Genomic DNA, 12692 nt, shown 5'->3' with positions numbered 1-12692 from the left:
TTATATAACCAGACTGACTTGCTGTATGTTATCAAAACCTGAGAGACAATAATACTGCTAGTTTATACACACACAGCTGTGTGCAGATTGATTTCAATCATATAATTACCTTTCAGTTGTTATACTGTTGAGTACCATATATTACAGTTAATGAACCATTGTTTGTTCCATGCAGATCCGGGGCGGTGGGGTAGCCTTGTGGTTAAAGCGTTCGCTCATCATGCCGAAGACCTGGGTTTGATTCCCCACATGGGTACAATGTGTGAGGCTCATTTTCAGGTGTAGCCCGCTATGATATCGCTGGAATATTGCTAAAAGCGGCGTAAAACCAAACTCACTCCATACTGTTGAGTACCGTATATTATAGTTTATGAACCATTGTTTGTTCCATGCAGATCCTGATAATGGTAATATACAGAACCAGTGCATTGTCTGTGACTGAGTGTAACCATTCAGATTAGTTTAGAACAGTGCTGGCAAGCTACAATATGAAGCATTTGACCATGTTAGTAAGACAAGGTGTTTCTCATCAGAAAAGTTTTGTTAAAGTGACGAGACCATCAGACATAATTCTGTCTTTTTATGCACCCAAAATTTTGGTACTATCCAAAAATTGTACCTGTATATTTGTAAAATATTTACAAAACAGAACCAAACCTACTGATCACTTGTTTTTAAGTGAGTAAGTATGGTTTATACTTTTAGCAATGTTCCTTCAATATCACAGTGGGGACACCTGAAAAGTGCTTCACACATTGTACCCATGTAGGGAGTCAAACCCAGGTCCTCAGCATGCCAAGCAAATGCCTTTCCCATTAGGTAGTTAATTAGGTATGTTTTAAGAGACATGCATGGTGATGAGAGATATTTTACCTTTAATGCCTGAGGTAGCATGTATATACAGTCATTTTGGTTTCAAAAGAGAATGATGAATGATCCAACGACTCAAAATAGGGATGAGGCGACAAAGCATATATAAAGCACATCGTCCTGAAATAGAGGAGTGACAAAACAGCTGTTAGAACTGCCCCAGCTGTTTCCTGACTTGTTGGGCCGGCATCTCACATGGCTGTGCTGAGTTGCACCTAAAGATCATTGCAGTGCTGTCCCACCAGCTGTTAAATTGTCACCCCTCGGTACGAAGCATGAAACTATTGCATGATAGTTTCTTAAACAACTTTTTCTGTGATTGATCATGAAACATCTGATTTCACATCCTGCTGAGTACAGAGGTTTCAGCACCATGTGTCTTATTTATGTTTTGTGAACTTATCCATATTTCAAGTTATTTAATCATTCATCATTGTCCTAAATTGAACCCAAACAGACTGTACAGTGTTGTATAGTGGTAAGTGTTGAGTAACTCTAGATGTGCTTGTACGTATGTTTTCTGTATGACACCAACAGGTCCTAGTTTAACCATTGGTAGGGGGATTACAGGTCAGTTTATTTATCATTTGCTTTTGCTGAGTCAGCAGGAAGCAATTGACTGACTACACAATAACGAACACGTGTTATATAGCTCTTATATGTGAATCCTAATATATCACTTGTAGTGATGTTAATTAATTATTAATTTTCTTATGAATCATTATTCCATGATAAAGGAATGACAATTTATATGAGACTTCATTATTAATTTATAATGGAATGGTAGTTAATTTATATTGGAATGATAATTGATATGAAATTTCATTATATTGGAAAAATGAAAACAGTGGAATTCATACGTAAATTCATCAGTAAGTAATAAAAAGTTGTTAGTGAAATTTTGATTTAGTGATTTATTTTATGATACTTATGTCATTCCATTCCACATTACCAGGAAATTTTAGGAAACCTGCAAGTGAAGATCAAATTGAAATAATGGCCAAATTGATTATTTTGTATTAATTAAAAATTGTTAAGTTACGTTGTAAAACCAATGTCTTGACAAAATTATCACAAATAATCTTCATATCAAGAAATGACATTCATACAATTTTTAGCTGATGTTTGAGTAGATATATGGTATTTTGGTATTATTTCTTTGTTTACACTGAGACTTGCATAATTTGCTTCATGACTTGAACTCATGGAGTTAAATCAATTTTACCTCTCATGATTGTATATTCTACAGTAAGGTCTCTGATGTGTTGATGGTTTGTTTCTAATTTTCATCTTTAGGACTATAGTAAATACCTATTTAGACAGAAATCCATGGAAAAATCAGGTTTTTAACCTTTTGAATTAGAAATAATAGTAAATTGTTTGCATTTTCATGTTTAAAGGATATGATGGTGAGAGTATGTGAGTCTGCACTCGCACCTCATTACTGTTTTCAGAATGTCACTTTTTTCTTTTTATATTTCTTGCACTATTCACATTTGATTTTTTTTTTAAAAATAATTTGCACTGACTTTAGTGAAAAGCTCGGCCTTCCTGTCTGACTCAGCACATACTAAGTTGCTATTTGTAGCCCTTAACAGCTTCCTGTCAATGTTTGTTCATATCATACTCCTTTGTGTGCTTTAAATGTTGTATCTGTAATTATTGTTCTGTTGTACTGTGTTGTACTTTGCTGTACACTGCTGTTATTTTTATAAAGTGTCATTTGTATACTGGAGTAGATAAAACCCATACACAAAACAAATTAGAAATTGACATCCAACCATTAAGAAAATTATTTCATACAGACTTAAAAGTCTTCAGATGTATGGTTTGTTTGTTTAAAGTCGCTTTCAGCAGTATTCCAGCTATATGGCAGCAGTCTATATATAATCGAGTCTGGACCAGACAATCCAGTGATCAGCATCATGAGCATCTATCTGAGCATTTGGGATATCATCGCATGTGTTCACCTGACACATTGAGCCTGGCGATCCGATCCTGTTTGTCGCCACTTATGACAAGCATGGGTAACTGAAGATCAATTCTAACCTGGATCTTCACAGGTTGTCACCACTTGTGACAAGCATTGGTTGTTGAAGATCTGTTTCAACAGTAACAAGAATGTGGGTATGGTGACATGGTGACACCTTGTGATGTCCAGAAACCACTCCTGTAAAACTGACAGAGGTGTGAATTAAGGTGTAGAACCTAGATAAGAAACATGATAGCAACAACAATAACGTCATCGGTCATAAACTTAAAATCTGTGAAACTTTTAACACCTGGGTTAAAATGAACCTCATTCTAGATAACCTAACCCATGTTTCCACAAATTCATGTCGGTGATAAGCAAACCACTCCCTTGTATTTCCATGTCTGCTTGCACGTACACACTGTGTTTAAAAACATTCGTCACTTATATACATGTACAACTGCAACAAGAAATAACGTTTGTGTGTAAATATGGAAAAATATTAATCACATATGAAAGGATAAATTACTGTGTTACAAATAAACTTTGCCTCTACACATAACACATACTGGTTAAATACTGAATTGGCAGCAATAATGATATAATAATGTATCTGGTAGGTTTTTATAATAGCAATAGCAGCACCATTTTCAGGTTTGTCACATGTCTAAATTCTTTCCTGAATCTTTCAGTTCCCTGGTTCCCTCGTCGAGTGAAGGAATTGGACAGATTCGCAAACCAGATTCTCAGTTATGGAAGTGAACTCGATGCTGATCATCCGGTTTGTGCAGATCATCTTCATTGCAATATTGATATTCCTTGGTGCAAATTGTTAGAAACATGTCTCACTGGTCAATATTCTTGGGGCTCTTCAGATGAAGATGAGGTTTCTGATCAGGTTGTTTCAGCAATGTCAGCAAAGAGCGAGGAAAGGGTAAGAGAGAGGAAAGGGTAAGAGAGAGGAAAAGGTAAGAGAGAGGAAAGAAAGGGTAAGAGGGAAGAAAGGGTAAGAGAGAGGAAAGGGTAAGAGAGAAAAAAGGTAAGAGCGTGGAAAAGGTAAGAGAGAGGAAAAGGTAAGAGAGAAGAAAGGAAAGGGTAAGAGGGAAGAAAGGGTAAGAGAGAGGAAAGGAAAGGGAAGAGGGAAGAAAGGGTAAAAGAGAGGAAAGGGTAAGAGGGAAGAAAGGGTAAGAGAGAGGAAAAGAAAGGGTAAGAGAGAAGAAAGGGTAATAGCATGGAATGGGTGAGAGGAAAGGAAAGGGTAAGAGGGAAGAAAGGGTAAGAGCGAGGAAAGGGTAAGAGAGAAGAAAGGAAAGGGTAAGAGGAAAGAAAGGGTAAAAGAGAGGACAGGGTAAGAACAAGGAAAGGGTAAGAGAGAGGAAAGGAAAGGGTTAGCGGGAAGAAAGGGTAAGAGGGAGGAAAGGGTAAGAGAGAGGAAAAGAAAGGGTAAGAGAGGAAAGGGTAAGAGAGAGGAAAGGAAAGGGTCAGAGAGAGGAAAGGGTAAGAGAGAGGAAAGGAAAGGGTACGAGAGAGGAAAGGGTAAGAGAGAAGAAAGGAAAGGGAAGAGGGAAGAAAGGGTAAAAGAGAGGAAAGGGTAAAAGTGAGGAAAGGGTAAGAGAGAGGAAAGGGTAAGAGGAAAGAAAGGGTAAGAGAGAGGAAAGGGTAAGAGAGAGGAAAGGAAAGGGTACGGGAGAGGAAAAGGAAAGAGAGAGGAAAGAAAAGGGTAAGAAGGTAGAAAGGGTAAGAGGGAGGAAAGAGTAAGAGAGAGGAAAACAAAGGGTAAGAGAGAGGAAAGGGTAAAAGAAAGGAAAGGGAAGAGGGAAGAAAGGGTAAGAGAGAGGAAAGGGCAAGAGAGAGGAAAGGAAAGGGTGCGAGAGAGGAAAGGGTGCGAGAGAGGAAAGGAAAGGGTATGAGAGAGGAAAGGGTAAGAGAAAGGAAAGGGAAGAGAGTGGAAAGGGTAAGAGCGTGGAAAGGGTAAGAGGGAAGAAAGGGTAAGAGAGAAGAAAGGAAAGGGTAAGAGAGAGGACAGGGTAAGAGCGAGGAAAGGGTAAGAGAGAGGAAAGGAAAGGGTTAGCGGGAAGAAAGGGTAAGAGGGAGGAAAGGGTGAGAGAGAGGAAAAGTAAGGGTAAGAGAGGAAAGGGTAAGGAAGAGGAAACTGCAAGAGAGAGGAAAGGAAAGGGTAAGAGGGAAGAAAGGGTAAGAGAGAGGAAAAGGTAAGAGAGAGGAAAGAAAAGGGTAAGAGGGAAGAAAGGGTAAGAGAGTGGAAAGGGTAAGAGCGTGGAAAGGGTAAGAGGGAAGAAAGGGTATGAGAGAGGAAAGGGTAAGAGTGAAGACAGGGTAAGAGAGAGGAAAGGAAAGGTAAGAGGGAAGAAAGGGTAAAAGAGAGGAAAGGGTAAGAGCGAGGACAGAGTAAGAGAGAGGAAAGGAAAGGGTTAGCGGGAAAAAAGGGTAAGAGCGAGGACAGGATAAGAGAGAGGAAAAGAAAGGGTAAGAGAGGAAAGGGTAAGAGAGAGGAAAGAAAAGGGTTAGCGGGAAGAAAGGGTAAGAGGGAGGAAAGGGTAAGAGAGAGGAAAAGAAAGGGTAAGAGAGGAAAGGGTAAGAGAGAAGAAAGAAAAGGGTCAGAGAGAGGAAAGGGTAAGAGAGAGGAAAGGAAAGGGTACGAGAGAGGAAAGGGTAAGAGAGAAGAAAGGAAAGGTAAGAGGGAAGAAAGGGTAAAAGAGAGGAAAGGGTAAGGGCGAGGAAAGGGTAAGAGAGAGGAAAGGAAAGGGTAAGAGGGAAGAAAGGGTCAGAGAGAGGAAAGGGTAAGAGAGAGGAAAGGAAAGGGTAAGAGAGAGGAAAGAGAGAGAAAAGAAGAAAGATTGATGACTAGCTAAATTTTTGCAGTAGTGTTTCATTGCTGACTCATTGCAGCTCCTATAGTGTATAACTGCTTACAGGGGAATCCCAGTGAACTCTTTATCCATACCAATATTGCTTGAATATTGATTTCTTTTACATTTTATACTTATCAGTATAGACTTTTCAAACTGTACGTTGGTAGTGAGTGAGTGAATTAAGCGTTATGCCGCACTCAGCAATATTCCAGCGGGGGTCTGTAAACAATTGAGTCTGGACCAGACAGTCCAGTGATCAACAGCATGAACATCAATCTGCACAAACTGGGAACCGATGACATGTGTCAACCAAGTCAGTGAGCCTGACCACCCGATCCCGTTAGTCACCTCTTGTAGGTTGATAGTGGGTCAACAGGACTGATACTGAAGGAATATTTCTGTAGATGCAAGATGGTACCAGAGTAGCGTGGTTTCTCCATCAGTAGGACAGTTTGGCTAAGCTCTCAGTGTCAGCAACAGACATTTAACAGAATACAATGGAAACTGTCTAAACTGGCACTCATTGGGACTGAAGGAACAACCTGGTTGAGACAACATGCCGCATTGTAGAGCTGATGCTAAATGTACAATGCACAGACGGGACTGAGATTTACACTGGTCTTAACAATATGCCGGATTAAACAGATGCAGGTTTTGATAGCTTCCACTCCATTTACAGTTTTGGACTGATGTATTTCTTCCAGGGTTTTAAGGATCAGGTGTACAGAGCTCGAAGGAAGGAGTTTGCAGACATAGCATTTCACTACAAGCAGTAAGTATGGGGGTTTATGTTAGCAAAAACAAGGCAATCTGCATTCATATTCCCCTATCAAAAGTGATGAATATGGAAAATCATTGCAAAACCGTAGATAGTAAAATTCCAAAGTAGCACATTTTGAGAAAATATGTAACTTTATGATGATTCACACAAATATACTTATATTTTTGTTCTGAACTAGGATTAAATATGGAATCAGTTTGAAAAAATGTTTTTGTGTTTAAATTTCTTTATTTCAACAAATTGAATATAATCCTTGTTTTTCTTTGAAGCATGGGATCAAAGTTTTGGTGAATGTTCATGAATATAGATATACTTATGATCTAGACGGTCTTATGTTAAATGAATGTGGTCTTTGTTGATAAATTGTTGTAACTTCATAGTCACTGCCAGTGTCCATAGTTTGTGTACTGGCGGACAAATTAACAAGCAGTTTGCTTTCTGTTAACATACATTTTACATTCTGCAGTGGGACTCCCATCCCTCTTGTGACATACACAGATGAAGAGATAAAGACTTGGTGAGTTACTGTTACATGGTCTTCACACTATTAATGCAGTTATACACAACAATGTTACCATATTTTTCAAAAGACACATTTGATGTGTTAAAAAGCCTAGAAATCAAACATAACGGAAGACATTAAACAGACATACCATAACACAACAGAAATATGATATTAAACACAACTCACCTACTCTCATAAACTTTGTGGAAGGTACTGACAAATCTTTGCTTTTTGTGGTGTAAAACAACATTCACTCTAACAGGGGCACTATCTTCCGGGAGCTGACGAAACTCTACAAGACCCATGCATGTCAAGAGTTCAACCACATCTTCCCCCTGCTGGTGGACAACTGTGGCTTCAGAGAAGATAATATCCCACAGCTTGAGCACATCTCACAGTTTCTGAAAGGTAAAGCTTTTAAGGTGTTAAAGAATATGGCAGTCCAGCTTAGGAACATTTTCAGTATTATCTTTTAAGCGTTAAATGGCAACAATGTCTAACACCTGAAGGAAAGTGTTTTTATATTGACAAAAATATCTCATCTATGGTATCTGGGATTGTTATTTGAGACAGAACATGATTTTGGTCATTGCCTCCAAAAAGTTCCTAGAGAAGAGCATTTTGTTTTAGGAAACCAACAGTTTCCATTTTCTTTCACTTTCAGGAGCATTGCTTTAAATTGAATCTTGCAAGAAGTACAGCTGCCCTTTTCCCCACTTTTTGTCGATTTGCATGCCAGACCATTTAAGATAATGTGACAAACATTGACCATGTCTTTTTGTAGACTGCACCGGCTTTACACTCCGACCAGTTGCTGGACTTCTGTCATCACGTGACTTCCTGGCTGGCCTGGCCTTCCGTGTATTCCACTCCACCCAGTACATTCGTCACCCATCCAAGCCCATGTACACACCTGAACCGTGAGTATCTGGAGATCTGTGGTGGTTTCTGTATAGCAGTACTTTAATGTCCTCAAATTATCTCCTTTTTATAATCTCTTAATTCAGTTTGTTTGAACATGCTCAATCGTTTTACTCCCTAGCTTTGTGTCTGAGTCCAGTGAAATTACCAATATAGAAATCAGATTAAACAGTGTGATATGAAATCTATGAGGTTGTGGAATGAGACTTTTGGAAATGTCAGAGAATGTGAATCTATTCCCAAGAAACTGATAGTCAAATGCCGGTGACATTCAGTTTTAGATGGAAACAGCTTTAAAGCAACACAACAAACACAGAGCATTAATTTTGGTATTCTTGCTATTAAAAGAATTTCAGTGATTGAAACAAACAAAGCTCACAAAACATACTCTAACAATATCCGATGTTGATTTACCGGTATACATGTGCTGCCTGTTTCAGCGATGTGTGCCATGAGCTGCTCGGGCACGTGCCCCTGTTTGCTGACCCTACCTTTGCACAGTTCTCCCAGGAGATTGGTCTGGCTAGTCTGGGGGCCCCTGAGGAATACATTCAGAAGCTGGCCACGGTGAGTCACAGTTGGATAGAGGAAGGGCAGTAACTCTCAACTTGTCCAACATGTTCAATATTCCAAGTGCTGCTTTATTGACCCCCTTAAAACTTGGATGATCACCTACCAAAAGACATTATTTAATGTGTAATTACATTTGTCTACTATCTCATTGGTTTTAGGAAACATCAACGTGTCAAATGTAAAATACTAGTCTGTAATTGTTTAAGAATATATCATAAAGTTTGTGTAAAGATGCATCATATTTCTTGAGCATTTTTGAAAAGCAAAATATCTATTAGAAACTGTTATTCCTAGTGCAGTTCAGGGTGCTATTGATGGAAAACACCTGTGATGATTGTTAAGCATGGGCGTTACAATCACTTTGAGCCTTGGACGCCTCCGTACATTGGTGATCGTGCAGGTTTTACTTACGTCTACACGATTGTTTCAGCTGTACTGGTTTACAGTGGAGTTCGGGCTGTGTCGACAAGGAAAAGAGCTTAAGGCTTATGGTGCAGGCCTCTTGTCATCATTTGGAGAGTTGCAGGTACTTGTCATAAATAACTCATTTGTTATTAGTTTGAAAGACATCTACTTGTATACATACATATAAATTATGTATATTCAAACTCAACAAGGTGTATATATATATACGTTTGATTACTTGACATGATATATAAACAAATTATAACAAATGAAAGAGGTAAATATGAGAAATATTTATATAATTAATAAGATGCATAAAGAAATATGTCCATGCTATTGTGTCATCATATGATGTCACAACTTCTGCAAAAAACTATGTGGTCTCAACTAAGGCTTTAACAATGCATGGTACATTGTACTATTAATGGATTGCAATTGTTGAGTCTCTGATAACAATTTATTGATGGTAGAAACGAAACACTACGTGTGACTATCCATAGTTTAGTTACTGACTTCTGTTGATAAATGTGAGTTGCAAAATACAGGATGTTTGGGTGCAGACTTACAGCTTCACTGAGTTTATGTTTTAAATGTTTACTTGATCTGGGGTTCAAGTTTCGGAAAGAGTTCCGCCTGTAACCCCGTGTAGTATTTTAATTTGCTCGCGGTGAGTCTTTTCCCAGTGATATTCCAGTGATATTTAAGGTGAGGTATGCATGATTATTAAAAATTTTGGTTGTTGATACGGGTGGGTTGGGGGTTTGGGTGGAATTCTTACCCAAGTGTCTTGTCAATTATTAATATAGGCTAAAACTACTTCAGCTTGTTCTTATTTCATATATACTATACAATGATTTCAAATGAGACAATTCAAGGAGAAAAAACCAATTGCAGTAGTATTGCAACAGCTGGCCACAATTAGACTATCGCTATTGCAATATCACGTTGCATTAGATAATCACAGTTGCAATACTATGTTGCAATTACTAAGGCAATAGTTCTTTCCCCCTCAATAGTCTTCCCTAGTCTCAACACCTCTGTTAATATCCAACTGGTGTCCTCACCTCTGTAAAGCTGAATATTCTCATCATTCTTCTTTTCAGTACGCACTGACCGATGAGCCAGACAAAAGACCATTTGACCCAGCAAAGACTGCCCTGCAAGAGTATCCCATCACATCCTTCCAGCCTGTGTACTTTGTGGCAGACAGCTTTGAGGACGCAAAGGAAAAACTGAGGTAGTGGTTGTACACATCCCAGATCATCCACACAACGTGTCAGTAACAATCAGAGGGATATTTGTTCATCTTCGTTCTTTTAATCCTCTGGAGCAATATGAACACTTTGTATAGATTGATAACTTCTTGATTGCAATAGATGGGATTTATATTTGTGTTGATGCTAACATCATTTTCAATCAAAACATCAAGAGCACACTGTAACATCACATCTATTGCAATCACTAAGTTACCTGTGTAGGACAGAGTACAGCTCTTAATTGTCTATCAATGGTTTATATGTATAAGAAAGCACTCCTCCTCGGTATGGTTTGGAAATGAAGACCTGAGACCGGAGCAAGACCGGAGTAAGTCCAAGAGTAAGGAGTGCTTTATTATACATATAAACCGTTAATGATGAATAATTACCAGTAGATGATCATTTAATGAATCTACATAACAGTAACTGAAGCGCATGTAAAATCAATTTAAATGACACTAACTATATGTAGATAGTCTGATATGTGGATATGTAGATATACCTTCATCAGCCTGGTGACTGTGTGGTAGAGCATCTGCCCACAAATGAGAGACTTGCGGTTCGAATCCCACGGTGGAAAACATTTATACTTTGAGCTTAATCTTCAACAATATTTCTCAGTTGAATTCCAACACTCATGTATCATTTGAATGTTGATGTTCATATAAAGTTAGGAAAAGTAAACCCTGGGAAGCGGTCTTAGTAACAAAAAGTAAAACATGGGAAGAGGTCTTTCTGTGAAAAGTAAAACCTGTCCCTCCAAAACAAAACCCTCAAATGCGGTTATTCTGGGAAAACAAGAGATGACCTAATATATAGTGAAAAGCACACTTCAGATTTATATACCTGAATCATGTTAAGACAACCTTACAGAGCCTTTAGGGGTGTTGCATTAGTTTGTGCTGATACAGAATCTTGGAAGAACATGCAGGCATGATCAGTCATGAATGATAACTTCAAATGCTTCTTTCAGTGTCACAGATATGTTTTGTTAACAAAGAATCATCTGGCAATGCTCTGTTTTTACCCATTGACAATATTTGGTTTATACATAATTATTGCAGTTATTTAAAATGAGCATAAGCAAAGCAGTTCTGCAAATGAACACAAAGCTCAGTCAAACATGTCTCATTGTGCCTTGTTATTTACTTTAAGTATGGACATGTGATCGTTATTTTGTTATCATGTTATTGGCAGTTGTTTCCATAAATACATATTAACATGAAGACCATATCATGGAACAGACAAATACTTTCAGAATTTTATGTTAATATACATTCACCCTATATGTTTGTGTATGCATTGTTTATATAATCAGTAGCCTTCATAAAGAAAATTAGGCAGGAATGGCCACAGTATTTTTAATTAATATGCTCTCATATTGCTCTCATATTACAAGTGACCTTGTTTTTCATTAATTTTTTTTAATATTGTATCTGAAACTAGTTTATAACTTGGTGGCCAATCATTGTAACCAGAAATATTAGTCTCAAGAGCGAGGTCCTGAAAAATAATATTCATATTTGAGGAAGGACAAAATAGACTTCCATAAGTGCCTTGTTACACTGTAGCAAAATAGAATCTATTGTCACTGAACAGTTATGTTCAAACAGTATATATAATCAGATAATTATTTTTGGTATCTGTATTGATATTCCACGAGTATGCCACTTTGTAATCCAAAATAGTTTATGTTTAAAAATTGGATACGGAAATCACTGGGGAGTGATGAGTTGTTATTTCTTGGACTAGTTTTTTAAAAGTTACTAAAACTGATGCTTATTTTCTTAAGACTCATCTTGAAATATTCGCCTTCTAAGTCATTGAGAGCATATGTTGAAATGGTCTGTTCATTCCTGCATACACTTGTCAAGCACCACTATCAATTGCAACCATCTCAATGTATGTGGAATGATTCTAACCACCTGTTCTTTTAGGGCCTACGCCGCCACCATCCCCCGCCCCTTTAGCGTGCGCTACAACGCCTACACCCAGAGCGTGGAGGTCATCAACAGCAAGGAGCAGGTCCTGAACCTTACCAAGGCCATCAGAGGTACGCACATTTTGGGAGTCCAGTGGATGGTCTGGCACCAAACAGTAACTCAAGTATTGCTTAAGATTATCAGTCATGCCTTGTCTGAAACTGAGCTAGTGTCCATGTATCATTTAGGTTTTCACTAACTGCCATATTGATACACAACATTTAATCTGATGGACGCACAAAGTAGTTTTTGAAGGTCAGGTTTAATGGTTTAAGGGTTTATTTCTGCGAACATTAAGCATAACATCCAAGCTACTTAGGGACCCCTGTATTCTATACAAATAAAAGCAGCAAAGTCTTTATATGTTCATGAAAAATCTATGTTAAAGTATGAATCATTTGTACAATCTGACTGTACCTTGAGGATACATCCGTTAATCTCTGTCATGTAAAGATGACACCACTGCATATCATTCCCACCCGCAAAAGCACAGGAAAATGATGGTACAAGTCAAAAAGCATTCTTTCTATAACGTTATTTGTCATATCCTCAGTGGT

General features: G+C 38.1%; 2 protein-coding genes and 1 long non-coding RNA gene across 6 annotated transcripts in view; 2 read left to right on the top strand and 1 right to left on the bottom strand.

Moving 5' to 3' along the window:
• Positions 1-12692, bottom strand: part of LOC137286679 (uncharacterized) — a 178027-nt gene that overhangs the window by 1372 nt on the left and 163963 nt on the right. The gene's annotated exons all lie outside the window — the stretch shown is intronic.
• The window catches only part of LOC137286678 (phenylalanine-4-hydroxylase-like), a 37509-nt gene that overhangs the window by 19034 nt on the left and 5783 nt on the right, over positions 1-12692 (top strand). For 2 of the 4 annotated variants that reach the window (XM_067818654.1, XM_067818655.1), the window contains exons 4-13: positions 1408-1440; positions 3535-3623; positions 6417-6484; positions 6960-7010; positions 7261-7406; positions 7783-7918; positions 8360-8486; positions 8923-9018; positions 10001-10134; positions 12091-12206. In XM_067818654.1, the coding sequence (XP_067674755.1) occupies positions 1408-1440; positions 3535-3623; positions 6417-6484; positions 6960-7010; positions 7261-7406; positions 7783-7918; positions 8360-8486; positions 8923-9018; positions 10001-10134; positions 12091-12206 (996 nt within the window). The remainder of the gene's footprint in view (positions 1-1407; positions 1441-3534; positions 3624-6416; positions 6485-6959; positions 7011-7260; positions 7407-7782; positions 7919-8359; positions 8487-8922; positions 9019-10000; positions 10135-12090; positions 12207-12692) is intronic. The other 2 variants (XM_067818656.1, XM_067818657.1) reach the window with 1 other exon arrangement.
• LOC137286674 (golgin subfamily A member 6-like protein 24) lies at positions 4079-5770 on the top strand. Its single transcript, XM_067818650.1, has 3 exons — positions 4079-4100; positions 4568-4746; positions 5405-5770. The coding sequence occupies exons 1-3, from the start codon at positions 4079-4081 to the stop codon at positions 5552-5554; spliced, it is 351 nt and encodes a 116-aa protein (XP_067674751.1). The 3' UTR covers positions 5555-5770.

Source organism: Haliotis asinina, chromosome 6, assembly GCF_037392515.1.
Source record: "Haliotis asinina isolate JCU_RB_2024 chromosome 6, JCU_Hal_asi_v2, whole genome shotgun sequence".
In the NCBI taxonomy this organism is placed as follows: Eukaryota; Metazoa; Mollusca; class Gastropoda; order Lepetellida; family Haliotidae; genus Haliotis; species Haliotis asinina.
Note: the sequence above shows the minus strand (reverse complement) of the source record. Positions and strands in the feature narration are given on the sequence as shown.